Below are 26,224 nucleotides of genomic sequence, written 5' to 3'. Positions count from 1 at the left end.
ACCAACGCATATTTCTTGCGTTGATGGGCACCAAAATAACATCCTCGACCTTTTTCTAACTTCACACCCTGACAAGTATGAAGTAGATGTTTTTGCACCTCTTGGTAATTCAGATCATTGTACCATTTCAGCCTCCTTTTCGCTCTCTGAACTTCGTAACGTTTCACGACCAGCTACGAAACGCTCAACTTTTATTTACGAAAAGGCTCGTTGGGCTGAGCTCAACGAGTTCTTTAGGCATTTTAATTGGAAACTTTGTTTCTTAGACAATAGTGTCAATGCCATGGCGAAAATGGTCGAAAACATAATTATGATGGGGATGAAAACATTCATTCCATCAAAAAAAATTTCGATTAAAACTATGGAAAAAACCTGGTTTAATCAGAAGTGCAAAATTGCAATCAGATCTAGAGAGGAAGCATTCAGAATCTGGCGTTATAACAAAAATGCAGAAACTGATTTGCAACGCAAAAAGGCGAGATCTTCGTGTGCCAAAGTGCTGAGGCGTGAAAAATCTCTACACGAGCAGCGCCTCCGTGCCAAAGTTCTTACTGCTCCTCGGGGCAGTAAAAGCTTTTGGTCATTCGTTAAAAGAATTAAGGATAATGCTAGTTCATCAATTCCTACTCTTTTAAGGGATGACCAATCATTCACTGACCCGGTTGATAAAGCTAACCTTTTGGCTGAATTATTTGCAAATAATTCGAACTTACCGGAAAGCAATCAACCACTGCCCGAGCTCGAAAGAGTATCTGTTACTATGCCGAATATATTCTTTCGCGCTCGCGCAGTTAAAAGGGTTTTAGCGGATCTCAACATAAATAAGTCTCCTGGGCCTGATGGTATACCAGCACTGGTCTTGAAGCAGTGCTCTTCGACGCTAGCTCGTCCATTAGCTAACATTTCAGCACTTTATACCGTGCCGGCAAATTTCCAGTATGTTGGAAGGTTGCTAATGTAACGCCAATTCCTAAAAAGGGAGAGTTGTTATAGATGGAATCTCATCAAACGAGTTCAAGATCAATTCAGGGGTACCGCAAGGCTCCGTTCTTTCTCCTACTCTATTTCTTATCTTTATAAACGACCTTCTACGTCAAACTTCCAATCCTATCTACTCTTTTGCAGATGACAGCAACATTTGCCATTCATATGCATTCAATTATAGACCAAGCCTGTCGGAGATTGGGGCAATGAGACAAAACATGAATGACACGCTTAACCAAGATCTTGTGACAATCTCTGAATGGGGTTGTGCGAATAGAGTCGATTTCAACGCACGCAAGACTCAATGTTGTATGTTAACACACAAATGGACAATAGATCATGTTGCTCCATCTGTTTTCATGGGTGGTGTAAATATTAAGGAATCAGAAGCTCTTGATGTTCTAGGCATGAGTATTCAGTGCGATGTCCGCTGGACAAAACACATTTTTCGAGTGTCGAAAGAAGCATTCAAGTGCCTTGGTTTCCTTAAACGGTGTAAGAATTACTTCACTCCATCTGATCTCCTTACTATTTACACCACTTATATCCGACCTAAAATGGAATACAACTCTCATGTGTGGGCCGGTGCTTCGAAGTCTATTTTGGAGTTACTCGACTGCGTACAGGAGAGGGCGAAGGTGCTTATCGGTGACAGTAGGGTATCCAGCTCTATTGACTCACTGGAACATCGTCGCAATGTGGGTTGTGTTTCACTGTTCTACCGATACTACAATGGTATGTGCTCTGCAGAAATTAGGGAACTTGTTCCCGAAACCCGTAGTTTTTTATGCAACACACGTTCTTCTGTAAGGGCTCACCAATTCGTTGTCGACTGGACAGTGGATCGCACAACACATTACAGAGAAAATTCGTTCTTTAGCCGTACTGTCCGTATGTGGAATAATCTTCCTCCTGAAGTCTTTCCTGCCACTTTCAATATAGGAAAATTCAAATCTAATGTCCACAAACACTACTCCCTCTATCCTCCCACCCATAACCTATTTTCCTAGTTCCAACACAATGCTTTGCATGAGTAGGGGTCATCCCCTGAGTGCTGGTCCAAGAAAAAAAAAAAAAAGTAATCTAGCGTGAAGACAACTTACACTTAAGTGTCTCTAAGTAATCTGGAGTGTAGTCACTTTAAACGTTTTGTGAGTAATTCGTACAAACTGGTTTTATACAAATTGTGTTGATATAATTCTCATACAGTTAATTTTTGTTTTTGCTTAAGTATCTGGTATCCTATGTAACATAGCATGAAGTCAATAGTCACTTTAGTGTCTCCTAGTAACCTATGGTGAAGTCACTTCAAACTTTTTTTTGTACTGCATTTTTTTACCCACCAGAAGCGTTGACTACTTTCGATTAGCTATCAGATAGTCACAATGTAATCAAAAGGGTCAATTGACCCCCCGCTTAGGACATGCACGTGTTAATATAACTAGTCAAGTAGCTGATCAAGTAACCAGTTACAAAGCTAACTGACGCTATGTAACCAGTATGTAAATCCAATGCGTTGCCTACTTTGGACCAGCTATTAGACAGTCCCATTGTAATCAAAAATAGACAATTGACCCCCTGCCTAGGACATGCCCGTGTTAAAATGACTAGTCACGTGGCTATTGAAGTAACTAGCTACCACCCTAAATGATGGGTAAAATCACTAGATCGGTATTGTCTCCTAGAACTGCTGGGTAACTTTTTCAGTATTTTTTAGAATTATGAAAATTTAATAAAATAAATTGTATTTCTAAGGAAATCAATTTAATGAACTTGAGCCTAAATAATTAATAATATTAATCAGCAATAAACGTTCGACAAAATTTGTGACATTTGTTTAGATTTGATGTGCACATTTGGCAACATCTTATTTATGTGGCCATATGGACACACGGGGACAATTCAAGTTAAGAATAACTGAAGTCGAGTTGGAATGGTACTTTTTGATAGCGGTGTTTCATAATTGTCTTTCGAGATAAATTTAATTCTGAAATGTTTAAAACGAATTAATCCTAATAAATTATAAGTTGAATACTAATCTATCTCTATGGGTAGATGTGAACGGAATCTTGACTCAAAGTTACCGCAAATATGTATAGTAAGTAGTAAGTAACTATACTTTAATAAAAAAGAAAATTAAGTCTGTAGATTTGTATGTTTGTATGTATGTAGTTAAGTAAGTACTTATGTAGTAAGTTAATTGAATAAAACAACAATTGCATAATTTGCGGTAACTTTATTTATTGACATAACGGTATAACAACAAAGTTTAACTGTAAATCTAAATAACGATTATATAAGTAAATAGTTTAGCATATTTTGTTAACATATTAATACGTATACAAACATATACATATATATAAGTATATAAATATATTTTCTAACAATTAAACAAATTGAACTAAACGAAGGAAATCGGAAGCAGTTTATGATTTATTAGGAGAAACTGTGTGGGAACTTCACCCAAAGATCTCAATACTAACAATGTCGCATACTTTTACAACGACTGTTTGGTAACTGTAGAATTTGTGTCGCTATTTGCTTTTAAACATAAAAAAAAAACAAATTAAATATAAATTATTTATGTGCATATCAGATGTTAATACAAGTTTATATTATTAATATACTTAATTTAATTCATGTATGTATGTATATATAAATAAATGTATGTATAACTAATTAATTATGTATGAATGTTAGAAGCAAAAATATAAAGATTACAACAAAATAGATTTTTAAAACTGCAAATGATTTACATGTGATTACTGCCACAGTTTTCGTTCAACATTCAATTCAATTACATTTAGCTTTTATTTTTTAGTACTTTTAAAATTCCTAAAATAGTTTCCCACATTTAGTACTTGTTCACAATTTTGATTTTTGTTTATTCCTACTCCAAACCTAAATAAACTTGATTCTATATTATAAACTTTTAGTAAAAACTCAAGAGGTTCGCCGTACACATACATATATATGTATCTGTGTCCGTATGGAAGAATAGCTTAAGTCGAAAAAATAATTTATGAAATATTCCCAATTTTGTTTAATTTTTATTGTTCTTACAAAAAGTCTGTAACTTAATATATTTGATAATAAATTTAGGTAAGCGATTTAAAAAAAAGTATTGGTAAGTAGAGAAAATTTTACACATTTTCTACTTAGGAGCTTTTTCGTTATCGATTCGCCCTTATGTCGACTTAAGCTACTCTTCCATATGACCACAGATCTATATAGTATTAGATGTACTAATTTTATCATATTAAATGTTGGTGTTAAATGTAAACAATTATTAGAAATATGTGGTAGAAATTCTCGTCACAAAAAACCTTTTCAAAAGAATTGCATTTGCATCATTTATGTAGTCTAAAGATTATATAATTATCTTTCAAATGCTTCTTAAATCTATAAAATTCGACTACAGCTTCGGAAGACCCAATGTTAAAAAATCGTGTTTTTCTGTGTATTTGTTGAAATTTCTATTTGAGAACAAAATATTAATTAATTTTATCTTTTTCCCATACAAATTTTTATAAAAGCGGTATCCACAATGTAGAGTACTTGGCCTAGTAAAAAAGCAGAAAAGCTATTTATTGACAAACATTTCAATTTATAATGTATTTTGATTTTAGTTTTTTGATATTGTGCTCTTTTACTACATTACCAGGTCAAGTACTCTACATCAGACATGCGCAGCCCATACCACAATTGTGGAAAATCAAATCACACGTATTCTTAAGCTCTTACATTTTAGTAGTCGTTGTCCACTCAACGAGACTTTTTCTTTATTTTTTCAGTTTTTGTATTTGTGTGTTTGTAGGTGCACTGAATTAAATAAAGAATTGAATGTGTTGGTGAGAGTAAGTGTATTGGTGAGAAAATTTATTTTTGCGCATGTCTGCTCTACATTGTGAATACCGCTAATATGTTTCACGTCTATTTACAAATTTACTTTGACACAAAACAGCTGTTGTTTAAAGATATACCTATGTATACAGTCATGATTGTTCATTAACATGCGTTTAGCATTATAAATGTTAAATCCATGCTAAGTTTTGGATATAAATATGGCTTTGGTTATAAATATGTTTTCTTTTCAAAAAAAATGCCTTATAAATGTGTAATATTATTATCATGTTACACACACCCTTGCAAAGTGAAACATTTTTCTATTAGAATGGAACAAAATAATTTCTTGATTTTACACTCAACACAGTGAGCCTCAAAAGTGAGTATACACCAAAAATTATTTGATTTTTTTTTTAAAAGATAATAAAAATTTTAATATTTATCCATCGATTAAAATTTTAAAGTTTAGGTTTCTTGAAGATTGGGTTGATTAATAGATTCGGTTTTGAAAAAAAAAGATTTAAGTCGGACTATAATGATTTTCATGATCTTTAAAAAATAAAAAATACGCTGTGTTTACTCACTTTTGAGGGTGTGTGTATATTTAGCGTGCCAAATATTGAATGAATTTTGTATTAAAAAGCGATATTTAACACTGTTAAAGCGACTTTCGACATTCGATTGGGTGTGTTTGCCAACAACATTAACAACACTGATTTTCAATCATAGAAATGAGCTGTTACTCAATTGCAAAAAGTACTTAACGCAGTTGCAAAAAAGGGTATTATCTCAACCTGAAATATAATTGAGGGTGAAATATGTAACATATTTACCAATTATTTATGCAACATATTTAGAAAGGAAAACGACAACTTTTCACATGTTTGCATACATTTTTAGAATGGAACATATCCCTGCGCCAATGGTAGCATAAATGGAACATTTTTCTCAGTAAAGAAAACACCATTAGTGTTTTATAAACGCATGTACATACCCTCTAAGGTTGTAGGACAGATTAATAACTATTTCATTCTGTTTTTTGAATTTTGAAAATAAATTCAAAATGAATGAATTTATAGTAAAAAAATTTTTCGTTTTCAAATTCTTAAAAAGATATGAAAACAAAATTCATATTTGTTGAAGAATTGGAGAGGAGAATCCATCCAAAAATTTACAAAGTGTTATTTTCATATTACATATTGAAGCAGTTCATCAAATCAAAAGGGTGCATAATTTATAGTACATAACATTTAACCCTAGAATAGTAATCTACGTAAATTTTACGTTTCGATTTATTTTCTGTAAATTATTCTACGAAACGAAAGTTAGTAGTTATTGCAGAGTTACACTATACAAAGTGAAACTTAATTTTTGAGTTCATTTCATGGTGCATACTAGTTTAGTTAAGGTGTAAGGTATAAAACTAAATAGTTTTCATACAAATTCAAATGAAAAATCTAACAAAGAATTTTGTAGAATTTTGTAATAGAGTAAACGAAAAATACAGTCTACCTTCTACACCACATCCGAGAGAAACATGTATAGACAATCATAATACAAACCAGATGACTTGTAAATTAAACAAAAATAAAATACAGGTAAGCCTCCATTTACGCGGTACATTATTTACGCGAATTCGATATAACGCGAACTCAAATTAGCAACCATTTTTTCAAATACGCGACTTTTTTTACACGATTTTCATATAACGCGTCAACAAAAAACCAGAAACGAAAAAACACAAGCGAATAACAGATTTCTTTTTTGAAAACTTCGTTAATTTTTATGAATTTTTTGTTATGTTTTGATCTCTTTTACGTATTAGAACATTTTGTTTTTTTAATTGAATTTTTTCCTTAATTTTCGATAAGAAATATTTCATTTATTTGAGTTTTTTACTCTTGTTTTAAGTAAGTTTTTAAAAGTACAAATAAAATAAGTTTACTTAAAGTATATATCGTTGCCTTAAATGCAAACGGACGTAACTACATTTTTATTGTTTTTACAGGATACGTTATAAAATCAATAATAATTGTTTAATCAATCAAATAATCCATTTTGAATTTTTGTGTAGTTACGTCCGCTTATGTATGTACATATGTGTTTTCTATTTAACGCGATTTTTAGGTCCCAATTTCTTTTTTGTTATGTGACTGATGTATTGTTTTACGCAATATAAAAAATTATTGGTCCCACAAAAGCATTTCGTTATAAATCTGGACCTCTTTTTACGCGAATTTGATTTACACGCTATTTTTTGGGCCCAACAAACCGCGTAAATGGAGGCCTACCTGTATGAAGAAATTAAAAATTTATATTAATCGATCTCTCGTAGAGAATTGAAAAATTGTGAATTTTTAATTGATCAGAATTAATCTCGAATAAATGATAACCCTATTAAATACTTATTGATTTTAACACATTTGTATTATCCCAAATTAACAAGCCTTCAACGAGGAAAAACATTGTGATAAACAGTGTATCTACAAATTATAATCATAAAATGTTTGGATTTTTCTTTAAACTTATTGAAAAAAGTGCTAACTAACAATATCAAACAGAAACTCCTCTTGCCCAACTCTTAATGAACTCATTTTATAAATTGAAATATTTTGAAATTTTTATGAAGAATAGTGGGAAGAGGTTTGAAAATTTAATTTTAAAAAACTGTTATTAATGAGTAGTACAGCAAATTTCGCGCAACAACGCACAATTGCGAAATGGAAATAAATATGCTATAGATGAGTTTATGTTTTCAATTTTTGGTATATAAAATGTCAACATATATACGGCTATATTATGTATCGTTATAAATAAAATTTGTAGAACAAGAGGAGGTTCTGCAAGACATTGATATGTAATATGTTTAAATCTATTAAATTACTTACAGACACATGTTGGCAGTTCCTTTGGCGTCCAAGAGCCATCCGATTGACATGTGCGCTCATGTTTTCCAACCAACTCATATCCAGTGCCACAATTATATGTGATTTTACATCCGTACGTATAACATTCTCCCGAGTGCCAACCATTAGCCGGATCAGGAGGTTGGCCACAAGAGCGAGCTGTAACAAATAAACAGTATTGGTTTTCATGCTTAATAGAGTCGTGAATTGATCATAAAAAACTTACGTTCACATTGTATATCCGGTCCATACCAACTGGCTTGACCATCAATTGCTAGACATTTGGCGCGAGGAAAACCATTTGTAACGTAACCAGTGTGACAATGGTATTGTACGGTTGAATCAAGATCAAATGTCTCCTGTTCCGGGAGAGCCGAGTTACGGGCATGTTCAATTTGTGGTGGTTTCAAACAATATACTAAACTCGAAATAAAAAATATGTAAATAAAAATTATTGAAATAATTTACATATGAATATGTATGTATGTACGTAATATAGGACAAGAGGAATGAATATACATATGCATGTGAACCTATGTCTTTCTCTATGATCCTCGATTTGAAATTATCAATTTATTAGTTGAACTATTGAAGTATATTTAATAATTTGATGGTATTTTTAGATTGAGGTTTTCAATTAATTTTTTTTTTTTTGCATGAAAATTATAATTCAGAATATTATTACAGAAATTAGGAAACCTATCCGTGCCGCTGTCAAAATCAAAATTTATTAAATTATGAACAAAAGTGAATAAAAGCTTATTTTTAATGAAACTATTTTTTTTTTAATTTTCATTTCATATTGTTTCTTCTTATATCTAATATGCTGTTTACATCAATGAAAAACTAATAGTTTTTGGCTTATTCTGGTTTTGATTGAAAAACTACAACATTTTTTTTAGTATTTCTATACAAATCAAAAACAAATGTTAACTAATGTTAGTTTTTGATGAAATAAAAATCACTAAAAAATATGAGTAATGTAGAAATAAAAGAATGTTTTGACAAAGAAAAAAAATAATTTTCAATATTTCTCGAATATACACAAGTAATATTTGTGAAAAATATTTGGGGGATTCAAACGGTCTGGGTGTCGATTTTGGTTCTGTGAAACGGTGAAATGAAAAGTTTTTTCATATTTTCTGATTCTCGTTTTCTGAAAAAATTATAAATAAATTCAAATGTTTTCATATGAAAAGAACAAGTGGAATAAAACATATTGAAGAACGGGAATCGTGAGCGGGAAAACGAAAATGAAAAGTTTTTTTTCATTTTACCGTTTCACAGAACCAGAATCGACCCCCTGCTATTAATATATTATGATAATTTAAACAAATTTTGTTTGTGCTTCAAACAAAACATGAATATTTTGAATATTATTACACGATCTTAAGACCTTGTTAAATGAATAAACTAGAGAAAAGGATTTAGTTGAATATCCAAACCAAAAATTCAATTGTGGACAAGAGATGTAATTAAAAAGTTATAGTTGAAGACATCATACCTAGTAACACGGTGTTTCATTTGAAAATAATGTGAAGGTAAAAAAATAAATCAATTTGAAAAAAAAGTATTATACAAGTACTGCACCACAAGGAAAACATAATGCTGATGGAAATTTGTATACCAAATATAGTAATAAATGTACAAAACGGAGAAAACTTATGGCTTACATTCAGAACTTTAGTACTGAAAACATACAAAAAACTTTAAAAAAAAAGGTTCCATTTTGGAAAGAAGTCAAAAAAGTTGTATATCTTGAGTTACAAAACATTTATTTTGATATATATCCTACTCGCATCGTACTTTGCGATTAAATCCCTCTTAAAGGAATGGACCTAAGCTTTCTTTTGAGCAAAAAAAAATTTTAAAAAAAGTTCCCATTTTGGGAAAAAATTTCAAAAATTGTATGTCTTGAGTTTCAAAATATTTATTATGATAGATATCCCACTCGCATCCCACTAAGCGACCAAAAAGATCTTCAAGGAAAAGACCTAAGCTTTCCTCTGAGCAAAAAAAAAATAAAAAGGGCCCATTTAGAAAGAAAAAGTCAACAAAGTTTTTGATTATGCAAAAAAAGTCAAAAATAGCTTATTTTGAGTTACAAAACATTTATTTTGATAGATATCGAACTCGTATCCCACTAAGCGACCAAATAGGTCTTCAAGGAAGGTATCTAATAGGGTATTCGAATTTTCTCTTGTTCGAATAAAACGAATAACTCGAATAAGAGATTTTAACTTGTTCGAATAATTCGATCACACATTTAAAATTAATCGAATTATTCGAATAATTTATTTTTTTTTAAAAAAGTAAAGAATGAAGTTTTGATGTAGATTTTTTAATATTTTATTGTTAAAGAAAAACAAAAAAAAATAACGTTAAATAAAGTTAACAATTCAAGTATTGATAATGTTAAAAAGCATTCGAAAACAAAGTCCATCATTAAATTTTCAACAGAAATATTCTCAGATTTGAGATAGTTGGACATGATCCTGAATTCAAATACAATATAAACGTATTAGAACTCTTTTATGTCGTTCATTAATTCCGGTTATAAATTGAGTAACTAATTCTTTAGTAAATTAATTATTCACTATTTCTAAATTATTTATAACAAATTGTATTATACATCCAGCTCTATCAACGTTGCCGAATCTCTGCTTAATAAAGTGATCTTGGGGAATTACACAATAAAGGGTATCTGTCCAAAGTTTGATATCGTCAGTGAATGTGGCTAATTTGAAGTCAGGCTGCGCATGATTGACGCATTTACAAATACGTTTATTACCATGTTCGACAAAGATGTTCAACGATGTTCAAAAAATTGTTGCTTTTCTTGCAACAAAACGTTAGTTTGCAAAATTTGTGTTTATCATTCGATTTATTAAATATTTTGCAACACTTACGTATGCGGTTAATAATATCACTTAGTTTGCTGATGACCTTTCCTAAGGAACCGTTTTTCGGCCAATGCTCGCTTCAAACAAATCAGTTGCATTTGGCACAGGTTCCCTGTGATGGTCTGGTCAGATTCATAATAGATTGGGGTTGTCGTGATGGATCCATTTTTCATCGAAAGTAATGATTCGGTGCAAAATGATTTTCCCTAATAGCGTTCAAACATAATTTCGGTAATGCATAATCGGTCTCTCGGCTTCAATTCGTATGGTATCCAAATTCCTTGCTTGAATAGCTCCTTGTTGAGTTTCACAACTTTTGTGGCTGGCCTGGGCGATATTTGTCTTTCGGTGGAACAAATTCACCATAAGCTTTGGTGAGCAATCCGTGTGCTTCAGCTTCACTTTTTTTCAAATTAAAGAAGTAAAGCAATATTTGTGTTTGTCATTCGATTTATTAAATATTTTGCAACACTTATGTACGCGGTTAATAATATCACTTATATACATACATATATTTTAAGATCATGGCCTTCATCTATTTCAATGTAATCATTATAAATGTCATCCTCAATATCACTTTCGACGACCGTTTCAAAATCAAATTCTCCATCACGTTCAACTCCACTTTAATCTAAGTTAACATTTTGATTATTAATTGCGATTCTTCTAATATATTGTCAGCTAAATAATAAATATTTTATTCCGTAACTTTTATTTTCATTGGTTAAAGTCCTAAGTTAAAAATTTTGAAAGATTTGTTTTTAAATTTCTAACTTCTTGCAGTAATATTTAACACTTATAGAAGGAGCTATTGGAATAATCATCTACAGTGATCGAAAGTCCCTTTGTCTTTAGTTATTTGTCGAATTTCAGAAACAATACAATTTTATTATTTATTATTTATTTGAATTTGAAGTTATGAAAAATTTTAAGCAATTTAATAAATTTAAATATATTTGAACATTTATTCGTTTTATTCGATTATTCTACATAAAATTGTTCGAATTATTCGTTATTCGAAAATGGCCATTTTTAAATTGTTCGAATAATTATTCGTAAGAAATTATTCGATTAATCGAACGATCATTAGTCGAGCGAATACCCTAGTATCTAAGCTTTCTTTTAAGAAAAAAGGGTCCATTTTGAAAAAAAGTAATTTTTTTTAATATTTTTTTTCTCGAAAGATTGAAGAAATAGCTATCTGAACTATTTGGGACACATTTTGCTAAGAACAATAGGCAATAAGTTACATGGATGAGAAAAAACACATGTTTGGCCAAAATGTCAAATTTTGACCCCCTATAACTCAGAGAGTTCTTCACCGATCTTGTTGAAAAATTGTTTCTGTCGTTGGTGCAAATTTCATCAATTTTAAAAATTGGTTCACTTGACATGAAATCCCCCATATGTATATGAAGTTTTTTCCAAATAATTCGAGTCTCATAAAGAGAACGATGCCGAAATAAAAAAATTAAATTTGTCTATATATAAACCAAGGAGTGATATTTTTGACACCTGCATATATTACCAATCCCAAGATCAATATGACATCCATGGAAAGCAATATATGAGAGAGGAAAAGGTTTGTTGTTATAGAATTGCAAGTGCACAATTTCATAACATTATCTCGCATAAATCAGACAACTTTTTCTGGGACGAAACAGATTAAATTATAGGTATCGAGCTTTGAATTACGAAATTGTACTTGAATTCAAACAGTGCTGTAATAGCAAACTGTAACATATCTGTGGACATTATTAACATTGAATAAAAGCTTTCAGTTGACCAATTTTTTTTTTTTCATCATTTATTTATTGTATCTTCATTATTTAATGAACTAACAATAAGTGGTTCAAATCTTATATCTAATATTATTATTTAATTAGTCCAGCCAGTGCCGGACGAAAAAATTTTGTGTTCATGGTTGTTTTTGTTTTGGTTAAATTGGCATTCTTCCTTCTAGATTAGGTCTGTTGTGTCCCTCCTTCTTAATCGAGTGTGGCCACGGTTATCTAATATGTTGCGGGCCAGCGGGTTTGGGTGAACTTCAAGTTTTTTTAAATATTTTTGTACGTTTTTCGAGATTTCAGTTTGTACAATGGGCACGTTTAGATCTTTGTGTATATTCGCGTTTTTGATATACCAGGGGGCAACTGTGATCATTCTTAGAAACTTGTTTTGGCGTCTTTGGATCTTTTCTACATTTGACGCTGAGGCCGTGCCCCATAACTGTATGCCATAACACCATATCGGTTTTATGATCATGTTATAAAGTAGAAGTTTACAATCTAAACTAAGCGTGGAGTTTCTGCCAATAAGCCAATTAATTTGAATTGATTTCAATTTCATTTGAGTCAACTTTGCATCTATATGACTTTTCCATGTAAGGCGACGATCGAGATGTATTCCGAGGTATTTCACTTCCGATTGTTGAATTATTGTTTGGTTATTGATATGAATAGGGGGGCATGATTCTCTACGCAATGTAAATGTAATATGTGTACATTTTTGCTCGTTGACTTTAATTTTCCATTGTTTTAACCATTTTTCTAATTCAAATATGTGGTTTTGTAAGTAACGAGACGCTTCTTGAGGGTTTTCATGAATGCTTAGAATAGCAGTATCATCAGCAAATGTTGATGTATGAGTGCGATTGTTAGTTGGCATATCAGACGAATACATCAAATATAAAAAAGGTCCCAGGATACTGCCTTGGGGGACTCCAGCTTCAATGGGTTGTGCAGTACTTAAAAAGTTTCCCTCTTTAACCTTAAATGTTCGACCAGTTAAATAGCTTTCCAACAGCTTATGTGTGTTTGCCGGTAAATTTTGACTCAATTTGTATATTAATCCAGCATGCCATACCTTATCAAACGCTTGAGAGATGTCGATGAAGAGTGCAGAACAGTATTTCTTTTCTTCAAACGCTTTTCTCACCATATTTACAAGTCTATGGGTTTGTTCGATAGTACTGTGTTTTCTTCTAAATCCAAATTGATGATTCGGAATACAATTGTTTTCAGTTAACATCGGGTACAACTTGTTCATAAGTATCTTCTCAAATAGCTTTGATATATTAGACAATAGGCTGATGGGTCTGTATGATTCTACTTTTGTGTGATCTTTTCCCGGCTTGGGTATCATGGTAACCAGTGAAACCTTCCATTCTGGAGGATAATATTCAAGTCGTAATATAGCATTAAAAATAAAAAGAATTATTTTTATTGCTATCCGGGGTAGCTCCATAAGCATCTTGTTGCTGATCTTATCCATACCAGGCGCTTTCTTGGGATTTAAATCAGCAATAGCATTTTCGATCTCTCGAATCTCAAAACGTAGGGGTACGGCTGCTCCAAAATAGGGTGCAACAGGTGGCAACTCAATTGCTTCGTTTGATGTGTTCGGTGTAAATACTTTTTTTAAATGATTAACAAACAGATTCCCTTTTTCAGTATCATTTCTTGCCCAACCACCACTTGAATTTCGCAAGGGGGACTTACATATAACGGGTCTTTTAAGATTTTTTGTTGCTCGCCATAATGAGTAATCCGATTGCGGGGTTGCGTCCAGGCTTTCTAAATATTTATTCAATGATTCCATTTTTCGAAATTCCAAGAGCTTTTTAAGTCTTTTTATACAATCTTTAAGCTTCGATTTTAGTTGGGGTGATCTGTGCAATTGCCACTCTCTTCGAAATCTTCTTTTTTCATTTAAGAGCCGTTCGACATCTGCAGAATTAATTCTATTATATCTGAGTTGTCGGGGTGTTTGGGTAGCATGTTGAGCAGCCATTCTGAGATTTTTATCGAAATTGATAAGAGAGTGATCGATGTTTTCTGGTGTTCTTAGCGGTATGTTTTCCGAGCAATGTGTACTGAGGTATTTTTTATATTTGAGCCAATTTATTCTTGTGCCTGCCATCGCTAAATTACCAGTCGGGGATACAATTTCTAGGGGGCTCAATAAAGTAATAATAGTGGGTGAGTGATCTGAAGATAGTTCCAGCGAGGATTCAATTTGAATCATTTCTCTAGGGATATTTTTCATCACGCTAAAATCAATAACATCCGGTATTTTTCGTGGGTCAGTAGGCCAGTAAGTAGGTTGGCCGCTCGAAAGCACATGCAAACCCATTTTAGAAATTGAGTCGAACAAAACACGACCTTTAGGGGTAATCAGTCGTGATCCCCAGAATGTGTGCTTAGCATTATAATCGCCAGCAGCCAGGAAACGGGGGCCTAGTGATTTAAAAAATCTATTATATTGACTTTCTGTAATTGAGAATCTTGGGGGTGAGTATATCGATGAAATCACTAAGTTTCGATGAAAATCTTCAAGACAGATTGTAGTAGCTTGAAGATAATCTTCGCAAAAATCACACATTAAGTAGTGTTTTATTCGAGCTTTTATTAAAATTGCCGAGCCTCCGCATGCTCTACCTCTGGGATCTTTGACCAATGATCGTAAGTTGTCAACGCTGTTTGCTGCGACCGTATATTCGAATTCGAATATTCAGTTAAAGAGCATTGTAGAAAGTACACCACAGATGGCGTATGTATTAGAAAGCTCTAGACAGTTAAAGAGCAATTTAGAATGCAGATGGCAGTGTTATAAATAGTGGCAGAGGTTGCAGTCGTTAGTGAGTTTATCAGAGACGCTATTTGAATAAACACCAACTGAGTGCCTTAAAGAGTGCTGTGTTTTTCAAGTGAATTCGTGTACATTATAAAGTGTGTATGTATTTCTGAGAATTTATAAACGTGTATAAAATAAAACATTGAGTGACTATTTAATTCTGTTGTTTTACATTTTAAATAAATAAAAAGTTACATTTTTTAAACTACTAAGCGGCTTTTATTTGCAATCAAAAGTATCCGGTTTATTTAAAGGAAATAAACAAACGTTTTGAAAAGGTTAAAAGTTTGAGGAAATAAAAGTTGAACAACTCAAGAAAGAACTGAGTATGTTGGAGTTACCAACAGCAGGTAATAAGGCGGAATTGCAGAAGAGGCTCATGGATGAATTTAAGCGCCGTGATATTGACATCGGTGCTTACGAATTCGAGTATATGGGAGAAATAGAAGATTCAAGCACAATGTTCGCGGCTATGATGGAAAAAATGCAAACGAGAAGCTTCTAGCTGAAGTTTGAGAAATTTTTAAAGTAAACAACGAGAAGCTGTTGGCTGAAGTTAAAGAAACATTCAGAGTAATCAACGATAAACTTCTAACATAACTTCAAGAATCTTCTAGAGCCACAGATAAGAAAATTCAGAAAGTGTCTGATGTTATTAACAACAGAGTGGATGGCATTGATAAAAAGGTGTCGGACTTGAATAATGTTCAATGTCAAAAAGAGGCAGTTTGTTCGCGTACTTGATAATTTGTACAAATTATCACTGGAAGTTACGGGATTCCGTTCGTTTACTTTTAAAAACTTGTAACGAGAGAGCAAGAGAGTGTTAAAAGTGACAGTTCGTAGATAGAGAAAATGGACATTTTTGTAATGTATTTTTACGTTTTAAATTAATGTTACTGGATAATTTTTACTGGAAAGTACGCGAACACACTTAATGTAAAGCCAAAATTAAATGTTATAACTGTGGTAAAATTGGTCATATTCAGCGAAACTGTAGAGCGCCAAGAAAGCGAACCAGATATGTTTCACCGCTAAAAGGGGGTCAGACGGCATGTATTGCTTGTGTTTTGTGCCATGTATTGGGACATTTTTCCATATGTAAACATATACATGCCGTGTGATCCATATGAAACTTTGTGTATGTAAAATACATGTGTATTACTCGTGACATTTTTGGCAATTAGAGCATGTTCTATTTTCGTGTGTATAACAGAGTTGTATTTTGAAATACAACACTGTGAGTGCAAAATAAAAAAAAAACAAAACAAAAAAGAGTAAAGAAAAATCATAACAAAATAAATTTCATTGCATTAAATATATATATTGTGATTTAAAAATGTTTTAAATAAATATATTGTTAAAAACAACATACATATAAACTAATAGAGGTTATGTCACATGCAATTACATATGTACGTTTGAACGTGGAAATTATGAATCACATGTATAACGTGAATTTTGACATACACATGGAATTCCATATGTATCGAATACATGTCCCAATACACAAGCAATACATGCCGTCTGACCCCCCTATAAGAAACAACCAGCAGTCGTATCAAGAAGCATTACACGAATGCAGATGGCAGTGTTATTAATAGTTTCAGAGGTTGCAGTCGTTAGTGAGTTTATCAGAGACGCTATTTGAATAAACATCAACTGAGTGCCTTAAAGAGTGCTGTGTTTTTCAAGCTATGATGGTCCAAATTCAAAACTTAAACTCGACTACACTTCCTCTTTGTGCATGTAAAATTTCATTCAAATCTGCGTAAGGGTTTAGAAGTTACAGATTTATTTCCCTCTTTTTTTATTCTCATACCACTGTGCAACGTTTTGAAAAGATTAAAACGTAACAATATATTCCCAAAAATTTATGTTATATTTATATAGTTTTTTGCGAGTTCTCATTCTTATATATTATTCGCAGTAAAAAAACAAAAAAAAAATAATTTTGAAAGAACAAACGTTATGTTAAAACAGTGGCGCTTAATTCAGGGAAGGACACTGTTAATTTTTTTTTTTAAATTGTTTTATAATTTAGTCATTATTTAGTAAGATTTTTTATGAATATAAATAAATACCATTTTGAATAACAGAATGGTGGCAATCATGTAGATAAATTAATAAAATTTAGAATATGTTATTTAAAAAAGAATCCTACAAAAATCAATTTGAATCGGTTCATTATTTCACCTAGCCCCATATAAGCATGTTATCTAAATAGCAGCGAAAATCTCTGAAGTCTCTTTAATAAGCATGTAAAGAGTTCAATTTAATTTCAGATATGTTTGTGTGTCCAAAATTCGGCATACACATGAAAAACACTTAAATCAAAAATAATTCCCATATAATAATAGACCAGTTTGCGGAATATGATGGGTATTGCTTTATAATTGGCCCTGTCCTACATGGATTTCAAGGTAAATCTCTACACGAATAATGTTTGTAGAAAAAATATTATCGGTGTTTTAATATATTCCCGAAAATTTTTACACGTAGGAAACATAGTGCATGATAAAAAAACAGCTTAGGCTGAGCTGTAAATGATCAATACGATGAACGATTCACTTCGCTTAGTTGAGTGAATAGTTCAATTGTACTAGGTCATTCATTAATTACACAACTCTAATTCAAATGAGAAATTAGATAAATATTTAATATTTAGATAAAATCCCGAAATTTTACATCCTAAAATAATAACAGTTCTCATACAAAAATTATTTTAACCCTCCGTTAGTCGCAATCATTTTCAATCGAGACTAGTCGCAATGTATCAAATTGATATCAATAAAAAAATTCGGGTTTGAAAATAATCTCTTCACTTTTTATTTCGAAAACATAAAAACAATGGTAGTGTTCGCGTACTTTATAATTTGTACAAATTATCACTGGAAGTTACGGGATTCCGTTCGTTTACTTTTAAAAACTTGTAACGAGAGAGCAAGTGAGTGTTAAAAGTGAAAGTTCATAAATAGAGACATGATAGTTTATACTGGACATTTTTTGTCCAGTAAAAAATATCAACATAAAAAATATGTTTAAAACATATGGTTGCAATGCGTTGAAAATTAATACAAATTACAAGTTTTGCAAAGAAAAAAAGTTAAATAACACAAAACAAATGTTTTAAATTGATTTATAATAAAATTAGGTAGAAATTTATAACCGATTATGGCCAATAAGCTAGGTTGTTGAAAAAATAATAAATAAATAAAAAAAATAAATAAAATAACTAATTTTTACAAATTGTTGTTCGCGTACTTTTTTTTTTGATTATTTTCAGATTGAGAGTAATTTATTTTTACTCTCTAAAATAAAGTTACTGGATATTTTTTACTGGAAAATACGCGAATACACCTAATATTAAATGCAATGGCCGATAATCATATGGTGTTTTCTTTTCAGACACAAAATGTTGCCTATATATTGTGTACCATTTATTAAATGTTACCCATACCCTCATAATGTGTTTCATTTTTAACGATCACAATAGAACAAAATCATTACCATTTATGCAATTTTCTTTTATGTAGCTACTAAATATTAAAAAACTATACTTTTTGCTTACAAAAAAAGTGGTGCATTTCTAACCCTTTGATAAAATTGAGGGTGAAACATGTAGCATATCTTCAGGGTTTTAGGGTAACATTATTAGAAAAGAACACTACCAAACTACATTTTTTTCAGAAAAGAACACAAAGAAAGGTAAAAGGCAGAATAAATGCAGCATTTATGCCAGAAAAGAAAACACCAATAGTCAAAAATAGAGTACATTTTAAGAGAATTAAACTCGACTTTACTTAAGGGTGGACTTTAGGTCTATCATAGACAAGTTAAAGTATACTTCTGACGCTGAAGTCGACTCTAAATATAAAACTAGCTGAAGTTGTTTTTAACTCGTTTAACAACAGCATCTGCTGTTCTTCGCCGAGTAAAAAAGTTCGTCACAAAGTACAAAATGTTTAAGTTACAAGATATTGGTAGAGATTTTGCAATTATTGAACAGTTATCAATAAAATTAGTACCAAAATATCGTAATTATGATATTAATCTTATCTTTTCCATTTTTCCACAACAAACAACTTTCTTTCTTTAGATGTCCCGGTTACTTTTATTGTTTACGTTTTTACGTGAGCCAAGATAGCGTCGACGAGATAGCGTCGATTTTGGTAATTTAAAATATCCAAAATGGCCAAAAAATCGTTGCTGATTTATTATGGGAAATGTGGGAAGTGGCTCGGTACAAGCCATATATATTATGAAAGAAGACAGTTTTTGGAACATAATGAGACAATCGTGCTAAAAATCGTGTGAATGGTTTCAGAGAAAAATAGGTTCCTCCAAAATGGCCAAAAAAAACGTTGCTGATTTATTACGGGACACATGGGTAGTGGCTCGGTACAAGCCATATATATTATGAAAGTAGAGGGTTTTTGGAACAAAATGAGCCAATCGTGCTAAAAATCGTGGGAATGGTTCCAGAGAAAAATAGGTGCCTCCAAAATGACCAAAAAAATCGTTGCTGATTTATAACGGGACACATGGGAAGTGGCTCGGTACAAGCCATATATAATATGAAAGTAGAGGGTTTTTGGAACAAAATGAACCAATCGTGCTAAAAATCGTGTGAATGGTTCCAGAGAAAAATAGGTTCCTCCAAAATGGCCAAAAAAATCGTTGCTGATTTATTACGGGACACATAGGAAGTGGCTCGGTACAAGCCATATATATTATGAAAGTAGACAGTTTTTGGAACATAATGAGACAATCGTGCTAAAAATCGTGTGAATGGTTCCAGAGAAAAATAGGTTCCTCCAAAATGGCCAAAAAAAATCGTTGCTGATTTATTACGGGACACATAGGAAGTGGCTCGGTACAAGCCATATATATTATGAAAGTAGACAGTTTTTGGAACATAATGAGACAATCGTGCTAAAAATCGTGTGAATGGTTCCAGAGAAAAATAGGTTCCTCCAAAATGGCCAAAAAAAATCGTTGCTGATTTATTACGGGACACATAGGAAGTGGCTCGGTACAAGCCATATATATTATGAAAGTAGACAGTTTTTGGAACATAATGAGACAATCGTGCTAAAAATCGTGTGAGTGGTTCCATAGAAAAATGACTTCCTCCAAAATGGCCAAAAAAAATCGTTGCTGATTTATTACGGGACACATGGGAAGTGGCTCGGTACAAGCCATATATAATATGAATGTAGAGGGTTTTTGGAACAAAATGAGCCAATCGTGCTAAAAATCGTGTGAATGGTTCCAGAAAAAAATTACTTCCTCCAAAATGGCCAAAAAAAATAGTTGCTGATTTATTACGGGACACATAGGAAGTGGCTCGGTACAAGCCATATATAATATGAAAGTAGAGGGTTTTTGGAACAAAATGAACCAATCGTGCTAAAAATCGTGTCAATGGTTCCAGAGAAAAATAGGCTCCTCCAAAATGGCCAAAAAAAAAACGTTGCTGATTTATTACGGGACACATGGGTAGTGGCTCGGTACAAGCCATATATATTATAAAAGTAGAGGGTTTTTGGAACAAAATGAGCCAATCGTGCTAAAAATCGTGTGAATGGTTCCAGAGAAAAATGACTTCCTCCAAAATGGCCAAAAAAAATCGTTGCTGATTTATTACGGGACACATAGGAAGTGGCTCGGTACAAGCCATATATAATATGAAAGTAGAGGGTTTTTGGAACAAAATGAACCAATCGTGCTAAAAATCGTGTGAATGGTTCCAGAGAAAAATAGGTTCCTCCAAAATGGCCAAAAAAAATCGTTGCTGATTTATAACGGGATACATGGGAAGTGGCTCGGTACAAGCCATATATATTATGAAAGAAGACAGTTTTTGGAACAAAATGAACCAATCGTGCTAAAAATCGTGTGAATGGTTCCAGAGAAAAATAGGTTCCCATGTGTCCCGTAATAAATCAGCAACGATTTTTTTGGCCATTTTGGAGGAAGTAATTTTTCTCTGGAACCATTCACACGATTTTTAGCACGATTGTCTCATTATGTTCCAAAAACTGTCTACTTTCATAATATATATGGCTTGTACCGAGCCACTTCCTATGTGTCCCGTAATAAATCAGCAACGATTTTTTTTGGCCATTTTGGAGGAACCTATTTTTCTCTGGAACCATTCACACGATTTTTAGCACGATTGGTTCATTTTGTTCCAAAAACCCTCTACTTTCATATTATATATTGCTTGTATCGAGCCACTTTCCATGTTTCCCGTAATAAATCAGCAACGATTTTTTTGGCCATTTTGGAAGAACCTATTTTTCTCTGGAACCATTCACACGATTTTTAGCACGATTGGTTAATTATGTTCCAAAAACTGTCTACTTTCATAATATATATGGCTTGTACCGAGCCACTTCCTATGTGTCCCGTAATAAATCAGCAACGATTTTTTTTGGCCATTTTGGAGGAAGTAATATTTCTCTGGAACCATTCACACAATTTTTAGCGCGATTATCCCATTATGTTCCAAAAACTGTCTTCTTTCATAATATATATGGCTTGTACCGAGCCACTTCCCATGTATCCCGTTATAAATCAGCAACGATTTTTTTTGGCCATTTTGGAGGAACCTATTTTTCTCTGGAACCATTCACACGATTTTTAGCACGATTGGTTCATTTTGTTCCAAAAACCCTCTACTTTCATATTATATATGGCTTGTACCGAGCCACTTCCTATGTGTCCCGTAATAAATCAGCAACGATTTTTTTTGGCCATTTTGGAGGAAGTCATTTTTCTCTGGAACCATTCACACGATTTTTAGCACGATTGGCTCATTTTGTTCCAAAAACTGTCTACTTTCATAATATATATGGCTTGTATCGAGCCACTTTCCATGTTTCCCGTAATAAATCAGCAACGATTTTTTTTGGCCATTTTGGAAGAACCTATTTTTCTCTGGAACCATTCACACGATTTTTAGCACGATTGGTTAATTATGTTCCAAAAACTGTCTACTTTCATAATATATATGGCTTGTACCGAGCCACTTCCTATGTGTCCCGTAATAAATCAGCAACGATTTTTTTTGGCCATTTTGGAGGAAGTAATTTTTCTCTGGAACCATTCACACGATTTTTAGCGCGATTATCCCATTATGTTCCAAAAACTGTCTTCTTTCATAATATATATGGCTTGTACCGAGCCACTTCCCATGTATCCCGTTATAAATCAGCAACGATTTTTTTTGGCCATTTTTGAGGAACCTATTTTTCTCTGGAACCATTCACATGATTTTTAGCACGATTGGTTCATTTTGTTCCAAAAACCCTCTACTTTCATATTATATATGGCTTGTACCGAGCCACTTCCTATGTGTCCCGTAATAAATCAGCAACGATTTTTTTTGGCCATTTTGGAGGAAGTCATTTTTCTCTGGAACCATTCACACGATTTTTAGCACGATTGGCTCATTTTGTTCCAAAAACCCTCTACATTCATATTATATATGGCTTGTACCGAGCCACTTCCCATGTGTCCCGTAATAAATCAGCAACGATTTTTTTTAGCCATTTTGGAAGCACCTATTTTTCTCTGGAACCATTCACACGATTTTTAGCACGATTGGCTCATTTTGTTCCAAAAACCCTCTACTTTTATAATATATATGGCTTGTACCGAGCCACTTCCCATGTGTCCCGTAATAAATCAGCAACGATTTTTTTTGGCCATTTTGGAGGAAGTCATTTTTCTCTGGAACCATTCACACGATTTTTAGCACGATTGTCTCATTATGTTCAAAAAACTGTCTTCTTTCATAATATATATGGCTTGTACAGAGCCACTTCCCATGTTTCCCGTAATAAATCAGCAACGATTTTTTTTGGTCATTTTGGAGGCACCTATTTTTCTCTGGAACCATTCACACGATTTTTAGCACGATTGTCTCATTATGTTCCAAAAACTGTCTACTTTCATAATATATATGGCTTGTACCGAGCCACTTCCCATTTTTGATTAACCTTCTTATACCTAAATTCCAACTAGTAATTTTTGTTAAAATTAAATTATAGTTTTCTAGTATTTCTTAGGTTTTATGTTTTTTGCTTTTATTTTCATTTGCATTAATATTACTATATAATTGGGTATTTTTACTTCCCGATTTTCTTAATTCCCATAAATTGGGTATTTTGACTTCCCGGTTTTTTAAATTCCCAAAATCGACGCTATCTCGTCGACGCTATCTTGGCTCACGTTACGTTTTTTGTATTTTTTTTTTAATTTTGTATGTCAGCTGTTCAGCGTTGCCACTTGTCTGTTTTTTGTTGTATATTGTATGAAAACATTTTCTACATTTGAGGTGGCACCCAGTTAAAGTCGGTTCAATTTAAAACACACTTTAATATTCACTATAGTTGCAAAATAATAAAAAGCAGGTTTTTATTTTAAAGTTGTTTCTAAAAAGAACCGACTTTAGTGTTTGACTATGATTATGGGCCAATGTATTTAAAAGAGCAATAAAAAAAATTGCAGTAAAAATTTTATTTTATCAAAAAATAGCTTAAAATTTAGGGTAATTAAAAAAATTTACAATACAAAAATTTTTGCCTGTATCAGCTAGATCAGTTGCGAGTAACGGAGGTATATCGTTACGAAAAACGATAACCAGAAATTGAGAAAATGGGGTTAAATCTTATTTCTTAATACACATTTGAATATAATTTGAATCAACAATAGAAAAGCTTCATTATCGGTTTTCAAATATCGTGAATTTTTAATTTACGGGTATTCGCCACAAATGTAACAAAACATATTAGGATCTTTAATACAGGGTCTCATTTTACTAACAATAATGAAATAATATATTAACCCCCTGGTTATATGTACCTGATAAATTTTTATCATGATAAACTTCAAAATGGTTGTCTAAATAAAAAATTATCAGTTGTAGTCTCCATTTATTAGTATTATTGCTTCGTTATTAGAGTATCCAAAACCGGTCAACCGGTTTTTTCATCTTTGTAAACTCCACCGGTTTCGGTTTTTTTAACTTTTCGGTTTTTTGACAAACCGGTTTTTGTAAGACGGTTAACCGGTTTTAATGAAATATATTTTCTAAAGCTCATTCAATCATATATATGAAAAACTTTGATACCATTTTTAAAAATATTGATTTATTTTATAGAAAATTATAGCATTTGACAATATTTCGTAAAAGATATAAAATAATTGCATAAAGATAGAGCCTTAGGAATTCAAAAATGCTAAACTTCCGAAGATTTAGTACACAATTCTTAACAAATTTCTTATTAGCGTCCACAAACAAAAAAAAAATATAAGGAGACCTTTTTCATATTAAATAAAAATTTGATATAAATCGGTTAACCGGTTTTTTTTAAGATAAAAACCGAAACCGTTTAACCGGCTTTTTTAAAAGGCAATAATCAAAACCGGTTTTTTCAAAAACACACTTTTTCGGTTAAACCGGAAACCGGTTTTTCAAATTTGCCGGTTTTTTGGACACTCTATTCGTTATGACAAAATTGTTTGTGCGTCATTTATTTTTATTATAAATATTTATCATGTATAGACAGGGGCTAAGAGAAATTATATTTATAAAAAAAACAGCAAATTAAAGCCAATTTTTGTTTTTGAGGCGTTCGCTGTCAATTACAGAAATATTGATAGTTTAAGAACAAGTACATCAGTTTTTCTTTAATATGTACTCCAAATCAAATGTTTTCAATGCATTGCAAAATAATAAAAAACTCGTAAGTATTGAGGTATGATGGAGATTGAGGTGTTAAGAAATAAAAACCCTATTAGTTTAAGCAAACAGCTCAATAAGGCATATATCTTTAAATGAAAACGAAACAAGTATGACCTAAAGCATTGCAATCTATTAAATTCGATAGGTACGTACTATTTTGTTTGCAGGCTGGCTCCGCACCCGCCCAATTCCCATCTGCTTGACATAGCCGGCTTTGAAGACCCACCACATGATAGCCGTGTGGACAGGAATATGACGCCCTGGCACCAAAATGTCGACCTCCAACAGTAACCTGACCCAATGTTGGCTGAGCAAGTTCCGGACATTCTCTATCTGTAGGCACACAAAAATAAAAAAAAACATTTATATGCATACATACATATGTAGGTTTTTGGAACAATGTAATAGAATATATACCTGGTTTAATACAAGACATTCCACATACGCCATCACATAAGCACTTCTTTTTCTTACTTTTGCAATCTTCATCGGAAGAACATTTCCTTAAACATTTTTGACCGAGTAAAGTAGCTTGCTCCTCGTCACGCGGACAATCGGACGATGGTGAATTGCGCGGATTTTTATAAACACGACCATCATCATCAACTTCAGATGACTCGTCATCGTCATCCCAATCGTCATCTTCATCATCCTGAGGAATTTCCGTTGGCGTTACCGGTACAGATAAAACTGCAAGATACATAAATTTAAATACATAGTTAGTATATGGAAAAATTCTACAATTGGAAATTAACCCGTAATAGCACTTGTGGTCCAAATGACCCTGAACTTTTAAAATCACGAAAAACACATTCATTTTGACCCCAAGTGCTCTTAAGAGTTAATTTGCATTTTTGTGCTGTTATTATAAATACTAGACTTCATTTTATATTTGCCTTAAGTTTCATCAAAATCGGCACAAAAATATATAATATTTCGCTATCTTTCCATTAGAAATTCCAAATATTGAAAAATTTTACGATTTAAGGGTTAACGTTTTCCGATTTTAGGAAAACTTTCAGACTATATTTAAAATTACCTGGAATATAATATTCTGAACAGATTTTACTTAAAATTAATAACAGTAAGGAAATTGGGATCATTCGCCGAAATATGGCCAAAAAATTAGTTTTTCTCGAAAATCGAAAAATTTATATCGCAGGTACGGAAAAACTATAGGAGGTATTGACATA

At 32.3% G+C, this 26,224-nt stretch overlaps 1 protein-coding gene across 3 annotated transcripts in view; it reads right to left on the bottom strand.

Annotated features, from left to right (window-relative positions):
* Positions 1–26,224, bottom strand: part of Hasp (Hig-anchoring scaffold protein) — a 278,761-nt gene that overhangs the window by 204,018 nt on the left and 48,519 nt on the right. For 2 of the 3 annotated variants that reach the window (XM_065500848.1, XM_065500847.1), the window contains exons 2-5: positions 25,449–25,721; positions 25,185–25,364; positions 7,963–8,154; positions 7,719–7,895 (exon numbers count right to left, since the gene is read on the bottom strand). In XM_065500848.1, the coding sequence (XP_065356920.1) occupies positions 7,719–7,895; positions 7,963–8,154; positions 25,185–25,364; positions 25,449–25,721 (822 nt within the window). Of the gene's footprint in view, positions 1–3,227; positions 3,526–7,718; positions 7,896–7,962; positions 8,155–25,184; positions 25,365–25,448; positions 25,722–26,224 lie in introns of those variants that run through there. The other variant, XM_065500846.1, reaches the window with a different exon arrangement.

This window comes from Calliphora vicina, chromosome 2 (genome assembly GCF_958450345.1).
Source record: "Calliphora vicina chromosome 2, idCalVici1.1, whole genome shotgun sequence".
NCBI classification, from domain to species: domain Eukaryota; kingdom Metazoa; phylum Arthropoda; class Insecta; order Diptera; family Calliphoridae; genus Calliphora; species Calliphora vicina.
This window is presented reverse-complemented; position numbering and strand designations above follow the sequence as displayed.